The sequence below is a fragment of the Coregonus clupeaformis genome, chromosome 15 (assembly GCF_020615455.1).
Source record: "Coregonus clupeaformis isolate EN_2021a chromosome 15, ASM2061545v1, whole genome shotgun sequence".
NCBI classification, from domain to species: Eukaryota; Metazoa; Chordata; class Actinopteri; order Salmoniformes; family Salmonidae; genus Coregonus; species Coregonus clupeaformis.
The window spans coordinates 32,351,672-32,366,990 of record NC_059206.1 but is presented as its reverse complement, the minus strand read 5'-3'; the positions used below and the strand labels follow the sequence as shown (position 1 = coordinate 32,366,990).

General features: G+C 45.9%; 1 protein-coding gene across 1 annotated transcript; it reads left to right on the top strand.

Annotated features, from left to right (window-relative positions):
• The first annotated feature begins 3,877 nt into the window (after positions 1 to 3,877).
• Positions 3,878 to 9,679, top strand: LOC121583513 (versican core protein). The gene is given in 6 exon segments (XM_041899655.2): positions 3,878 to 3,958; positions 6,017 to 6,126; positions 6,129 to 6,177; positions 6,852 to 6,934; positions 9,031 to 9,175; positions 9,465 to 9,679. Coding segments are annotated over 6 exon segments (669 nt in total). The 5' UTR covers positions 3,878 to 3,891.
• Positions 9,680 to 15,319: the final 5,640 nt, after the last annotated feature.

Sequence of the window (15,319 nt, the reverse complement as noted above, 5' to 3'; positions counted from 1 at the left end):
AGAGACAACTATAATGCTGAGAGGGTAACAACTAAACTGAGATTGCTGTACGGAGCCAGGTTACCACAGGTGGTGTAGGAACGAACTGGCGCTGGAGAGGTGTCCAGCCCGGGTAGATAACTGCTGGTTGATTGGTGACAATGAGCTGCAGCTGGATGTAACTGAGCATGAAAGAGGATGGCCACGCCCCCTGACCTAGATCCTCTGACTGGGCTGCACAGCAGGGGAGACAGACACAGACAACACACACAGGGAAAAAGGAAAAGGGAAAACAAGCGGGGACAGGACCAACAGTGCCGGACCGTAACAAGATTAAAATGATTTATTTATACCATCCCGTCACAGTTTTTATTTGTCCTCAGAGATATAACTAACCTCAGGTTTAGTGCTGACCATCCGATTGTGCTTCCCCCTTGCACCCGTTCCCACGATATAGGTTCCATGTGTACCATAAAGACCTAATGAAGACACACAAACCTGCCTTGTTCCAGTAACACGTCTGGCTCGGATCGACCCAGTCATAGCCAACACACAGCAGACACTATTCACTCTTTGTGGATAGTATTGCAATGCTGAAACAATTATAATTTATCAGCAATGTGCATGAGGGATTGCCCATGATGTGTTTCTGGTAGACCTTAATCTGCAGGATCTGCAGGTCCTGATGCGCACACACACACACACACACACACACACACACACACACACACACACACACACACACACACACACACACACACACTTATTTGGATCCACAAATGTACATTTCAAGAGGGATCCAAACCCCTCAAAGGTCACCCCCCCCACCCCCACACACCATACAAGAAAGCACATCATCATCAACATCATGAAAAATGTCCAGACAAGGGAGAATTTTCCCTTGTGTTATTATCCTTGTGGGGACCTATTTAGGTTTATATTCATTCATATTTATTCATTTATATTTATATTCATTCATTCATTTATTCATTTAGGTGACTCTGGAGCCAGAGCTGCCGGGGAAGGAGAAGGAGGCGAGAGGAGACCAGTTTGAGACAGCCACACCAGTCCACAGTGAACTGGGAGAAGAGATGGACCATGAAGAGGAGGAGAAGAGCCTCACTCCCTTTGACTATGGAGCTATTCATACTGGAGAGACCAGAGAGTCTACTACTACAGACACAGACACAGACAGACACACAACTACAGACACAGACAGAGACACAGACAGAGACACAACTTCAGACAGAGACACGGACAGAGACACAACTTCAGACAGAGACACAGACAGAGACACAACTTCAGACAGAGACACAACTTCAGACAGAGACACAGATGGAGACACAACTTCAGACAGAGTCACGGACAGAGACACAACTTCAGACAGAGTCACGGACAGAGACACAACTTCAGACAGAGTCACGGACAGAGACACAACTTCAGACAGAGACACAACTTCAGACAGAGACACAGATGGAGACACAACTTCAGACAGAGTCACGGACAGAGACACAACTTCAGACAGAGTCACGGACAGAGACACAACTTCAGACAGAGACACAGACGGAGACACAACTTCAGACAGAGACACAGACAGATATAGGGACAGAGAGAGGACACAGACAGAAGGAAAGACAGAGAGCTCCAAAGAAACAACCCCTTCTTCCCGACACACTTCCCCAGTCTCTTCCCCAGTCTCTACCCCAGTCTCTACCCCCAGTCTCTTCCCCAGTCTCTACCCCAGTCTCTACCCCAGTCTCTACCCCAGTCTCTTCCCCTGTCTCTTCTCCAGTCTCTACCCCTGTCTCTACCCCTGTCTCTTCCCCAGTCTCTTCCCCAGTCTCTACCCCCAGTCTCTACCCCCAGTCTCTACCCCAGTCTCTTCCCCAGTCTCTACCCCAGTCTCTACCCCAGTCTCCTTCCAGTCTCTACCCCAGTCTCTTCCCCAGTCTCTTCTCCAGTCTCTACCCCTGTCTCTACCCCTGTCTCTTCCCCAGTCTCTTCCCCAGTCTCTACCCCAGTCTCTTCCCCAGTCTCTTCCCCAGTCTCTTCCCCAGTCTCTTCCCCTGTCTCTTCCCCTGTCTCTTCTCCAGTCTCTTCCCCAGTCTCAGCCTCATCCTCTGGTTCCCCCATACTTCCCCAGATGGCATCTCCCCATATGAGGACATGGAGGGTCAGGCGGCCGTACCCAGGAGGACTCAGCAGACGATACCCGGCCCACCCCAGCCGTAGATAGCCAATCAGATGTGGTCACGGACGAGACAGAGATTGAGGGGCGGAGAGCGTCACACACTCCATCTCACACACGCTACACTTACACCAAGGACACACACACTCCCTCACAGACAGAGGCGGGAGACTTTGAGGGGTCTACATCAACAGAAGAGGAAGGCTCAGCACAGGAGGTGTACCCACCTGAAGACCCCAGATACACTAGCCCTGGCAGCCCTGGAGCCATTGAGGCTCCTCTGGTGGGGCCTGGGGTGAAGGGACAGGTGACTGTTACACCCGAACCAGGTGCCAGACCAGGAGCCAGACCAGCCCAGGGAGGAGTGACTGTAGGAGACCGCACTGCACATCACACAGACTCTTCTACACAGCACAGAGACTACCCCCTCCAGCCTACCACACAGGATAAAGATCTCTTCACTCATACTAAGGATCAGACCAGATACCCACCTACACATGGGAAGGACCAAACCACTCAGCACACCACACACGATAGAGATCACGCCACACACACTAAAGAGCAAACCAAACAACCCTCTCACCCTAGATTCCCCACCACCCACCACCAGGAGCAAACCAGCCACTCTACCACAGATCAGAAGACCACACAGCACCTGAACCAAACACACACACCCCCCTGCACACCCCTCCACTCCACCTCCCGCCCGCCCCTCCACTCCACCTCCCGCCCCGCCTCCACTCCACCTTCTGCACACACCTCCACCCACCTCCCGCCCGCCCTCCACTCCACATCCCACCCGCCCATCCACTCCACCTCCCGCACGCCCCTCCACTCCACCTCCCGCCCATCCCTCCACTCCACCTCCTGCCCGCCTCTCCCGCCCCATCCCTGACTGGACCCTGACCCCCCAGACCCTCCTGCCTGACGGGGAGGAGTTTGTGGATAATGACCGTGTGATTGGTTCTCCTCTGCTGGAGGCCAGCCCCCCTGTTCCTGAGGAACCCCAGTCCACCTATCAGCCTGAAACAAGAACTGACTACTACATCGAGGCCCAGACCGTCGATGTCAGACGTAGGTGTAAATCTCAGAGCCTATTCAATGTGTTTAATAATGGGTGTATGATGTCATCATGGCCATTGGTTGTTGTTGAATGTTGATGATGATAATAATGTTCTTGATGATAATAATAATGTTATTGATGATAATAATAATGTTCTTGATGATAATAATAATGTTCTTGATGATGATAATAATGTTCTTGATGATGATAATAATGTTCTTGATGATGATAATAATGTTCTTGATGATGAAAATAGTGTTATTGATGATGATGATGCTGATAATGCTGATAATGATGACAATGACAGCGTTGACGATGTTAACTTTGCGATGATGCTAATGATAACTGCTGTGATGATGAGGATGATAATGAGGATGATATGTGTGTGTCTGTCTCAGCTCTGCAGCAGTGCACTGTGAATGTGTGTCTGAACGAAGCATCTTGCTACCAGAGAGGCAACGCCAGCATCAGTGTGTGTGCACATGGATACACCGGAAAGCGCTGCGAAAACAGGTACACACATACGCACACACACACACACACACACACACACACACGCACACACACACATACACACACACACAGTTATATTATATTCTGTGTCATTTGTGTAGATGTTGATGAGTGCCAGTCCAACCAATGTCGTAATGGAGCCACCTGTATGGACGGAGTCAACTCCTTCAGCTGTGTGTGTCTGCCCAGCTATGCAGGACAGCTCTGTGAACAAGGTAACACACACACCAGTGCAGCTGCTTTGATCAAAGCTTTTACAGAAAAGAGACAGCCTTTCAAGCCAACCAACAAAAAGTGGTAAATTATTCTAGTGGAACTGCCAGCTCTTGGTCGTATTTAGTCAGTAGACAGACTCCATTCTCTGGATCAGGCTGAGAAAACCATTGTCCAAGGTTGACTACGGCTGTGTATAGGGCTGCATCACACACACAGACACATACGCATTCACACACATACACACACACAAACACACACACACACTCACCCACACATCCACACACACACAGTGAGACATGTCTCTGCTCCCTGGATATCCCTAACGCTGGGCGTTGGCTGCACACTAGATTAGTTCGAGCTCCATCCCCAATACTGCTGCTTTTACTCAGCAATAATACTGTACTGCATGCTCACGTACATACACCCAATAACATCTTCATTCACCCTCTTACTGTATCTGTAACAGTGCATACAGAAATATCATGCTAAACAAACAAACACACTGACAGCCACACCTGGAGAACCCCAGCTGTGTTCTGCTGCTAGTGGGCCAGAGGAGAGAGAGAAAGGAGAGAATTAGTCCATTATTTTATTAGAAAGATGTTGCAGCTGTGGTGAACTGGATCAATGCAGGCTGTACTAACCACTGGCATTGACCAAACCAACTCTTTATCCAGTACAGAGCTGCTCGTTGACATTGTGTGTGTGTGTTAGTGTGTGTGTGAGCATGTGCGTGTGTGTGTAAGTATGTGCATGCGTGTGTAGCCAGGGACGGGGTATGATAAGTTAATAAAGGTGATCTGAAGTTTGCTGATGATAGACGTACCTGAGGCCTTGATTAAATGTAATATTATTGTCAATTGCACTCCAGGTCCAGCCGAAACTTGACTTCCGCTTTTAACCCAACCCCTCTGAATCGGAGAGGTGCGCGGGGCTGCCACATTGGGCGCCCGGGGAGCTGTTGTTGTGGGGGCGTTGCTCAGAGGCAGAACTACATATTTTTCACCTTGTCGGCTCAGGGATTCAAGCGGTCAACCTCTGGGTTACTGGCCAGCGCTCTAACTGCTAGGCCACCTGCCACGCCGTAACCCCCTATCTAACACACACCACATGCACTCTCAGTCTACCAGTCTTGCTTTAACCCTTTATAATGTTTGTATGTTTCTCTAGACATTATAATTGATGACATCACAAAGACCTGCCTATTCAGCCCATACGATATGAATAACACTGGCCATTCCCTAGCAACGAACTTAGCAACAAGACTCGCGGGAAACAAGCAAAACAGACCCGAGAAGTTAACAGTGGTTTTTGCAGATTGGCATTCGCTGTATCAAGTGTCTCATCATTAAATTATGTCAACACATGATGTGTTGCTTTTCATAACATATTGAACCCATTCAACATTCTACAGTAGAACACTCAGAATAAACTTCTAGAAGAATGAAACTACTCTAAGCAACTATTCAGAATTGTAATTCTATTAGAAGAGCTCACCAGAGAATCATGTGTGTGAATAGTCATCTCATCCAAGCCAGCAGCATGCCAGATCATGGTGTTCTGACATAGCATTGTGGACCCACTAACATACACTTCATGACCAAATCTAGCAAAGTCCAAAATGAACAAAGAGGGTTCACTATGGAGCTACAGTCCCTTAGTGCAGTAGCATGCTCTTCTATACTCGACTTACACAGGCGGATCAATGTGTGTGAATGCATGAGAGCGAGCAATCTTGTGTGTGTGTGTGTGTGTGTGTTTGGCCTAGAGAACAGGGGAACTTGTGAGGGTTTCCAAAGAGGATAATGAGCACCAACTGTGAGTCTGTGAGCTCATTCAGTCGGGGACCTTTCTAAACCAGCTGGAGCTCTTTCTCTTTTATAGTCCACCCTTCGTTTTAGTTTCTCTCTCTTTAACTCTCTCACTCTGTTTCTATGTCTCTGTTTCTCTCTCTTCTCCCCTAATTTTGTGCAATTTGTTTAATCTCTGTGGATATTGTTAGCCATTGATTCCTCTGATAGTCAATGATTCCTCTCTCTGCCTCTCTCTCCCCCCAGACACAGAGGTGTGTGAGTATGGCTGGCAGAAGTTTGAGAGCCATTGTTATAAGTACATCACCCACCGTCGGACCTGGGACGCCGCCGAGAGAGACCAAGGAGTGTCCAAGGAGCCCACCTAGCCAGTGTCCTGTCACAGGAGGAGCAGCTGTATGTCAACCGTAAAGTCCCGCCTCCCTTAGGTTGTCATTGGTCACAGGTAACAGGTCCAGGTTAGGGTGAGAGGTCAGATGGTAGAGAGTATGGGGCATAGAGATATTGTGTGTCATATGTAGCACTCAAGTCTCCATAATGAAACTGTTTTGATGAGTCTGCACAACAAACTGTAAAAAGACTGATGTTTGTGCAACATGCAGCTCAAGCTGTGGTAACAACATGACAACATGACCCAGTTTTGCTGACTAGTTTATTGGGGACAGTTCACGGTAGGGGGACTCACGCCATACCCTAGGGCTGCTTACCTACTGCACAGTAAGTACCCCTCTACTCTGGTCTGTATCATTCATGCACACACTGCAAACTACCCACTGGGCACAGACGTCAGTTCAACGTCTAGTTATGATTTACATTTTGTTGAGTTGTCAACTAACGTGAATTCAGTGTAAAATCAACACATTTCACCATGTCATTGAATTTAAAAGTTCCACATTGACGTGGAAACAACGTTGATTCAACCAGAAAGGGGGAAAGAGGGAGAGATTTGCAGTGTTTTGGGGCTTACAAAGCAGGCTTTGGGAACAAGGAAGCTGGTGATTCACACATCTTAAAATGTCTTTGTGATTTCCTGTTGGAGAGCTAGACAGAAGCAGGCCTAACTGTTGTTTCTCACACCCAGGTCTGGGCCATGACTACCAGTGGATCGGTCTGAACGACAAGATGTATGAGAGAGACTTCCGCTGGACAGACGGCAGCATCATGGTAAGACAGGAGAAAATCCCCCTGATTAGATACACTACATGGTCCAAAGTATGTGGACACCCCTTCAAATTTGTGGATTCGGCTATTTCAGCCACACACGTTGCTGACAAGTGTATAACATCGAGCACACAGCCATGCAATCTCCATAGACAAACATTGGCAGTAGAATAGCCCGTACTGAAGAGTGACTTTCAGCGTGGCACCGTCATAGGACCTTTCCAACAAGTCAGTTCGTCAAATTTCTGCCCTGCTAGAGCTGCCCCGTGAACTGTAAGTGCTGTGAAGTGGAAACGTCTAGGAGCAATAACGGCTCAGCCGCGAAGTGGTTGGCCACACAAGCTCAAAATCGTCTGTCCTCGGTTGCAACACCCACTATCGAGTTCCAAACTGCCTCTGGAAGTAACGTCAGCACAATAACTGCTCTTCAGGAGCTTCATGAAATGGGTTGCCATGGTCGAGCAGCCACACACAAGCCTAAGATCACCATGCACAATGCTGTGCGTCGGCTGGAGAGGTGTAAAGGTCGCCGCCATTGGACTCTGGAGCAGTGGAAACACGTTCTCTGGAGTGATGAATCACGCTTCACCATCTGGCATTCCAATAGACTAATCTGGGTTTGGCGGATGCCAGGAGAACGCTACCTGCCCCAATGCATAGTGCCAACTGTAAAGTTTGGTGTAGGGGGAATAATGGTCTGGGGCTGTTTTTCATGGTTCGGGCTAGGCCTCTTAGTTCCAGTGAAGGGTGATCTTAACGCTACAGCATACAATGACATTCTTCCAACTTTGTAGCAACAGTTTGTGGAAGAACTTGACTTTCCTGCACAGAGCCCTGACCTCAACCCTATTGAACACCTTTGGGATGAATTGGAGCACCGACTGCCTAATCGCCCAACATCAGTGCGTGACGTCATTAATGCTCTTGTGGCTGAATGGAAGCAAGTCCCTGCAGCAATGTTCCAACATCTAGTGGAAAGCCTTCCCAGAAGAGTGGAGGCTGTTGTTATAGCAGCAAAGGGGGGACCAACTCCATATTAATGCCCATGATTTTGGAATGAGATGTTCGTTTGGCCACATAGTGTATGATATGATGTGATATGGGTGTTACAGATGGTCTTATCACACACTCTCACACACACACACACACACACACACACACACACACACACACACACACACACAAACTGCGCAGCTCCAGAGAATGTCCAGCTGTTTTCTCTGTATGAAGTGTGAGCTGATATATGGAGTAAGGACAGTGTGTGTGTGTGTGTGTGTGTGTGTGTGTGTGTGTGTGTGTGTGTTGCTGTGCACGCACAGCCACAAGAGAGAGACACAGATGATACTGTTGAAACAATGTTTTTTTAAACTGAGTTATCGCTCAGTACTGCAAGACACACCCATGTTCAGTTCTAAGTGTACGTGTGTGTTTGGGTGTGTGTTTGAGTTAACACGCGTTAATGCATAGCTGTAGCCGTTTGGACCAGGGACGCTGCAACAAAAATATCCTAAAGAAGAGAAGGGGAGGCGGGGGAAAGTTGGGGAGAATTCCCCTTTCCCCATGCCAGAGGGTGGTGAGGGGGTGGTCGGGGTTAGCTAAACATCTGGTTCAGTTTCACAGTAGAGATTATGGGTCTGGCTCACTGAGATGGAGCAATATCGCCCCAGAATGCCCTCTCTGTGTATTACAGCCACAGACTAACCACCTCAGCACTATTCTGTCACGGTAGGAGTCTCCACTGGGTTCTTTCCTCTAGAGGTGGTTTAGTTAGTAAATCTTCTGACAGGTCACAGAATAGCAGGGTTAACAAAGGAACCTTGTGTAATAAACCAATAGGCTTGTTAAAAGGTATTGTCATCTGGTCCTTATAGTAGCTAGTGATGAATGAGATTGGTAAAGAAGTTACAATGAGATTCCTCCCCTGTGTTATACGTTGACAACCTTACAGGTCAGGTGTATTGTGAATGATGATCTTATAAAATAAGGGCTGTGTGAGCTATCAGAGTAACTGTGGTGCTGTTTAGCTGTTAGTGAATGTGGGTGCAGTAAAAAGGTCTAAACTTTGGTGATGATGAGAGTGTGTAATTGTTTGTTTGCAGCAATATGAGCACTGGCGTCCCAACCAGCCAGACAGTTTCTTCCAGTCTGGAGAGGACTGCGTGGTGATGATCTGGCACGAGGGAGGACAGTGGAACGATGTACCCTGCAACTACCACCTCACCTTCACCTGCAAGAAGGGCACAGGTAACACACACACACCAGGGTTGGGGTCAATTCCATTTAAATTCCAGTAAATTCAGAAAGTAAACCAAATTTCAATTTTGTCATTAAAAATCATTGAAGAGAATTGGAATTGGAATTTCAATGTACTTCCTGATTTGATTGGAATTGAATTGGAATTGATCCCAACCCTGACATGCACTCACTCACTCACTCTCTCTCTCTCACACACACACACACACACACACACACACACACACACACACACACACACACACACACACCTTACCCCTGTCCTCTCTCCTCCCTCCAGTCTCTTGCAGCCAGCCCCCAGTAGTGAAGGATGCCTGTGTGTTTGGTTCTATGAAGCCTCGTTATGAGATCAACACTCTGGTTCGTTACCACTGTAAAAACGGCTTCATACAGAGACATGTCCCCACTATCCGCTGCCGTGACAACGGCCAATGGGACAGCCCAAAGATCACCTGCATGAGCCGTGAGTACCGTCCACTTCCGCTGTCTCAATGACTACCAGAACTGACTACACACACCATCTAATCAGGGCCTTGATCCAACGACATTAACAATCTCTCCTTTTGTTTTTTTCAGCCGCTACCTACCAGAAGTATTTCGTTTCTAGGCAACGTACCGGAAATCACAATCATAACCAGAATCAGTACAATCACAACAATCAAAACCAGCACCAATACAACTATCAAAACCACCAATACAACTATCAAAACCAACAATATAACAATCAAAACAATCAAGACCAACAGAAGAACTACAACCAGAAACGTCAGGGCAGCCGTAACCAGCAGCAACAGAGCCAGAGAGAGAGGAGACATCAACACTAATCTGATCTCTGGTCAGTCCTTAAAAGCACAGATAAGGTTGCAAAATTCCAGTAACTTTCCCAAAATTCCAGATTTTTCCAGAAATCCTGGTTCCTGCTTATTCCCTCCCTCCTTCCAACCGGGATTTCTGGAATTTTGAGTAATGTAGTAATCCCAGACCAACTCAGATCGAATCCAAAGGGCTAGCTAGGGCCAGACCCATAGACATACATTCATAACTATTTATAAATATGTATAGCTATGGCTCTGGATAGGGCCGTGGGGGTATTTCACAAGGCATAATCATAATCAGCAAGCTAACTCTGATAAAAACACTTTTCTAATTTATAAACAGGTTTTATAAACATTGTTACACAGAGTATTGAGTCCATTTCAAATTCAACTAGGACAAATTAAGTTTCTGAATATTTTTTGAAGTTAGCTGGCTAACTTGATCTTGATCTTACTTAGTGAAATCCACCCCAGATCACGTCTGATTCTTCCTACAACTGTGACACACAGTGCCTTAATGGTTAATACAGCAACAATGACCATCTCTAGAACAGGAGAGCTTGACTGTTCCTGCTCTAGAGGTACACATCTCAATCCAGTGCTTTCTGAATATTTCCACTTTTCCCTGTTTCTTTTTCCTGAGAAATAATCCACTGAAAAGGCATATAAAATAGATATTTGGCTCACTACTAGAATGTCTGCCTGTGTGCTGGTGTCACGTTTGCAATTATTCCAGTGAAAGAGACCATAGTTTATTATTTGGAATAATGAGCATTCACATAATCACATCAGCAAGTTATGAAGGTTTATATGAATCATTCCATATTTTCTGCTCACAGAATGTGAGATAAAAAGTTGATTGTTCTCATATAACCCCCACCCCCTTCAGAACAGCCTCAATTCGTCGGGGTATGGACTCTACAAGGTGTTGAAAGCTTTCCACACGGATGCTGGCCTATGTTGACTCCAATGCTTCCCACAGTTGTGTCAAGTTGGCTGGATGTCCTTTGGGTGGTGGACCATTCTTGATACACACGGGAAACTGTTGAGTGTGAAAAACCCAGCAGCTTTGCAGTTCTGGCACCTACTACCATACCCCGTTCAAAGGCACTTAAATCTTTTGTCTTGTCCATTCATCCTCTGAATGGCATACATGCACAATCCATGTCTCAATTGTCTCAAGGCTTAAAAATCCTTCTATAACATGTCTCCTCCCCTTCATCTACACTGATTGAAGTGTATTTAACAGGTGACATCAATAAGGGATCATAGCTTTCACCTGGATTCACCTGGTCAGTCTATGTCATGGAAAGAGCAGGTGTTCTTAATGTTGTGTGTACTCAGTGTAGAATTGATTCAATATTGTACATACAGGCAGTATGTCATATGAATTCATTTTATGTAAAAAAACAAAAGAAAAATACCACACATTTATCACACTCTATGAAGTGAAAGCAGTCACCTCCCGCAGTGGCTCTCCAGTGTATTCAAAAACATCAGTAATACCTTCATCGTAAAGACAATGGTTTTAAAAGGGAGTGTTTTTTAAATGTTTAACCATTTTTATACATACAATGATAAAGAGGAAAATATAGAGTAGAATGAATGTCAGGTATGTGGGTGGGCATGTGCTGTGGCTAGGGACCTGACTCATAAGATAGAGGATAAAGTTATATATGAAGACATATCTGTTTAATTTATTGCATATATTACACCTGTTTAGTAAAGTTATACAATCCAGATATCTGAGCTGTTACCACGCTGTGCAGGGGGTTGATCTGTACCTGAGAATCACGCCAAACTGCTCTCAAAAGAACCAACTATGAGAAACATGCAGGTCGTGTTCCCCTACTCAGACGTTGCATGCATCAACCAATGGTTGCGTGCCAGATCATCAACTGTGCCGTCAGGCACCAGATTGCTATAACATATGTTGTTAGCTGATACGTAAAATACCTATCCAGGCACGTCTGAGCAGAGGAACACGACCTCAAAGACACTTGAACTATGACCTTTTAGAAATACAAGTTATTCCTTTTTCCGTAAGGCATAATATTGGTCCAAAAAAAGAGTAGTTCAAATACTTTTTCCGTATATCCTGTTGCTATCATCTGTAAAATATCTGTATAAATCAATTGGTCCTGATTAAGCATGAACAACAGCACAAAGAGGACACGGTATTGAACGTTTATAGGCTAGTATCTCTGTTCCTCAGTGAGAGGATTCTGCTGCATTTGTCTTCTTTGTTTACTGCTTTCATCCATTCTGTTTGCTCTTCATGTATGTGTTTTATCATCCATGTGTGTTTCTACCCAGAGAGTGATGGGGATACTGTATCGGAGGAGGCAGAGGGAATGTGATTTATCAGAGAATACTTTGTCTGTTTTTATGTTCATGTTTCTGTTGTGTATGTCGCCAAAGACTCACTAATAATGTACCTATACACCATCCTCGGCTCCATCTCAACTTCTGCTGTCTGTGCAATAAAAATATGATAACAGATGTTATCCATGTGTATCAATATTCTCACGCTTCATACCTCAATGCAGAAGATTATTCATTACATGCAATTGAGTTTATTGAAATATTATACAAATATTGTCGTTACCTGCAATAAGTATTGGCTACCAACAGAGGGAGCCACTTTACTTTATTTTAGAAAGTGGGGTTGCATTCCAATGTCTAATGGCGTAAAGAGTCATGGCATATACTCTCACACAGTGAATGAACAAATGAATGAATGAAATGATTGAAGTGAGTGAATGAGTCTATCTTTCCTGTCTGTCTGTCAGTCCAGCCCTGCTGTGTGTTCAGGCAACAGCTAAAGGCTGGGTGGGGGATCCGAAAATAGCACTCTGCTCTGGAAACCAGCATGAAAATATGAACCGTCACCAGTAAAACAAAGTCTCACCCTCATGACGTCATCCAGCTCCTAAAATAATCTGCTGCTTTGACAGACATTTTTCGGTTACAACATCAACGAACAGAACAGGAATACCTTGAAAAGACGTGTACTTCTGTAATTAATAAAACTGGCAGGAAAACACTTTATGCAAATGTCCCCACTCTTTGGAAAGACCTACATTACTGAGGGCATGTGTGTGTGTACCGCTATCCTCCTACTATATCCCCTTCCCCTATCCTCCTACACCTATCCTCCTACTATATCTCCTACCCCTATCCTCTTACTATATCCCTACCCCTATCCTCCTAGTATATCCCCTACCCCTATCCTCCTACACCTATCCTCCTACTATATCCCCTACCCCTATCCTCTTACTATATCCCTACCCCTATCCTCCTAGTATATCCCCTACCCCTATCCTCCTACACCTATCCTCTTATAATATAAATAATAATAATAATATGCCATTTAGCAGACGCTTTTATCCAAAGCGACTTACAGTCATGCGTGCATACATTTTTATTATTACATACGCTCTTATCCAGAGCGACTTACAGGAGCAATTAGGGTTTAGTGCCTTGCTCAAGGGCACATCGACAGATTTTTCACCTAGTCGGCTCGGGATTAGAACCAGCAACCTTTCGGTTACTGGCACAACGCTCTTAACCACTAAGCTACCTGCCGCCCCTCCTACTATATCTCCTACCCCTATCCTCTTACTATATCCCTACCCCTATCCTCTTACTATATCCCTACCCCTATCCTCCTAGTATATCCCCTACCCCTATCCTCCTACACATATCCTCCTACTGTATCCCCCTACCTCTATCCTCTTACTATATCCCTACCCCTATCCTCTTACTATATCCCTACCCCTATCCTCCTAGTATATCCCCTACCCCTATCCTCCTACACATATCCTCCTACTGTATCCCACTCTATCCTCTTACTATATGCCTACACCTATCCTACTATATCCCCTACACCTATCCTCCTACTATATCCCCTACCCCTATCCTCCTACTATATCCCCTATCCTCCTACTATATCCCCCTACACCTATCCTCCTACTATATATCCCTACCCCTATCCTCTTACTATATCCCTACACCTATCCAACTATATCCCCTTCCCCTATCCTCCTACACCTATCCTCCTACTATATCTCCTACCCCTATCCGCTTACTATATCCCTACCCCTATCCTCCTAGTATATCCCAGACCCTATCCTCCTACACATATCCTCCTACTGTATCCCCCTACCTCTATCCTCTTACTATATGCCTACACCTATCCTACTATATCCCCTACACCTATCCTCCTACTATATCCCCTACCCCTATCCTCCTACTATATCCCCTATCCTCCTACTATATCCCCTACACCTATCCTCCTACTATATATCCCTACCCCTATCCTCTTACTATATCCCTACACCTATCCAACTATATTCCCTACACCTATCCTCCTACTATATCCCCTACACTTATCCTCCTACTATATCCCCCTACCCTAGGGCTCCTACTATATCCCCTACCCCATCCTCCTACACCTATCCTCCTACTATATCCCCTACCCCCTATCCTCTTACTATATCCCTACACCTATCCTACTATATCCACTACACCTATCCTCCTACTATATCCCCTACACCTATCCTCCTACTATATCCCCTACCCTAGAGCTCCTACTGTATCCCCTACACCTATCATTCTACTATATCCCCCTACCCCTATCCTCCTACTATATCCCCTACCTCTATCCTCCTACTATATCCCCTACCCCTATCCTCCTAGTATATTCCCTACCCTAGGGCTCCTACTATATCCCCCTACACCAATCCTCCTACTATATCCCCTACCCCTATCCTCCTACACCTATCCTCCTACTATATCCCCTACCCCTATCCTCCTACTATATCCCCTACCCCATCTTCCTAGTATATCCCCCTACCCCTATCCTCCTACTATATCCCCTACCCCTATCCTCCTACTATAACCCCTACATATATCCTCCTACTATATCCCCCTACCCCTATCCTCCTACTATATCCCCTATCCTCCTACCCCTATCCTCCTACTATATCCCCTACACCTATCCTCCTACTATACCCCCTACACCCATCCTCCTACTATATCCCCTACCCTAGGGCTCCTACTATATCCCCTACCCCTGTCCTCCTACTATATCCTCTACCCCTATCCTATTACTATATCCTCTACCCCTATCCTCCTACTATATCCCCCTACCCTTATCCTCTTACTATATCCTCTACCCCTATCCTATTACTATATCCTCTACCCCTATCCTCCTACTATATCCCCTACCCTTATCCTCTTACTATATCCTCTACCCCTATCATCCCACTATATCCCCTACCCTCTTACTATATCCCCTACCCCTATCATCCCACTA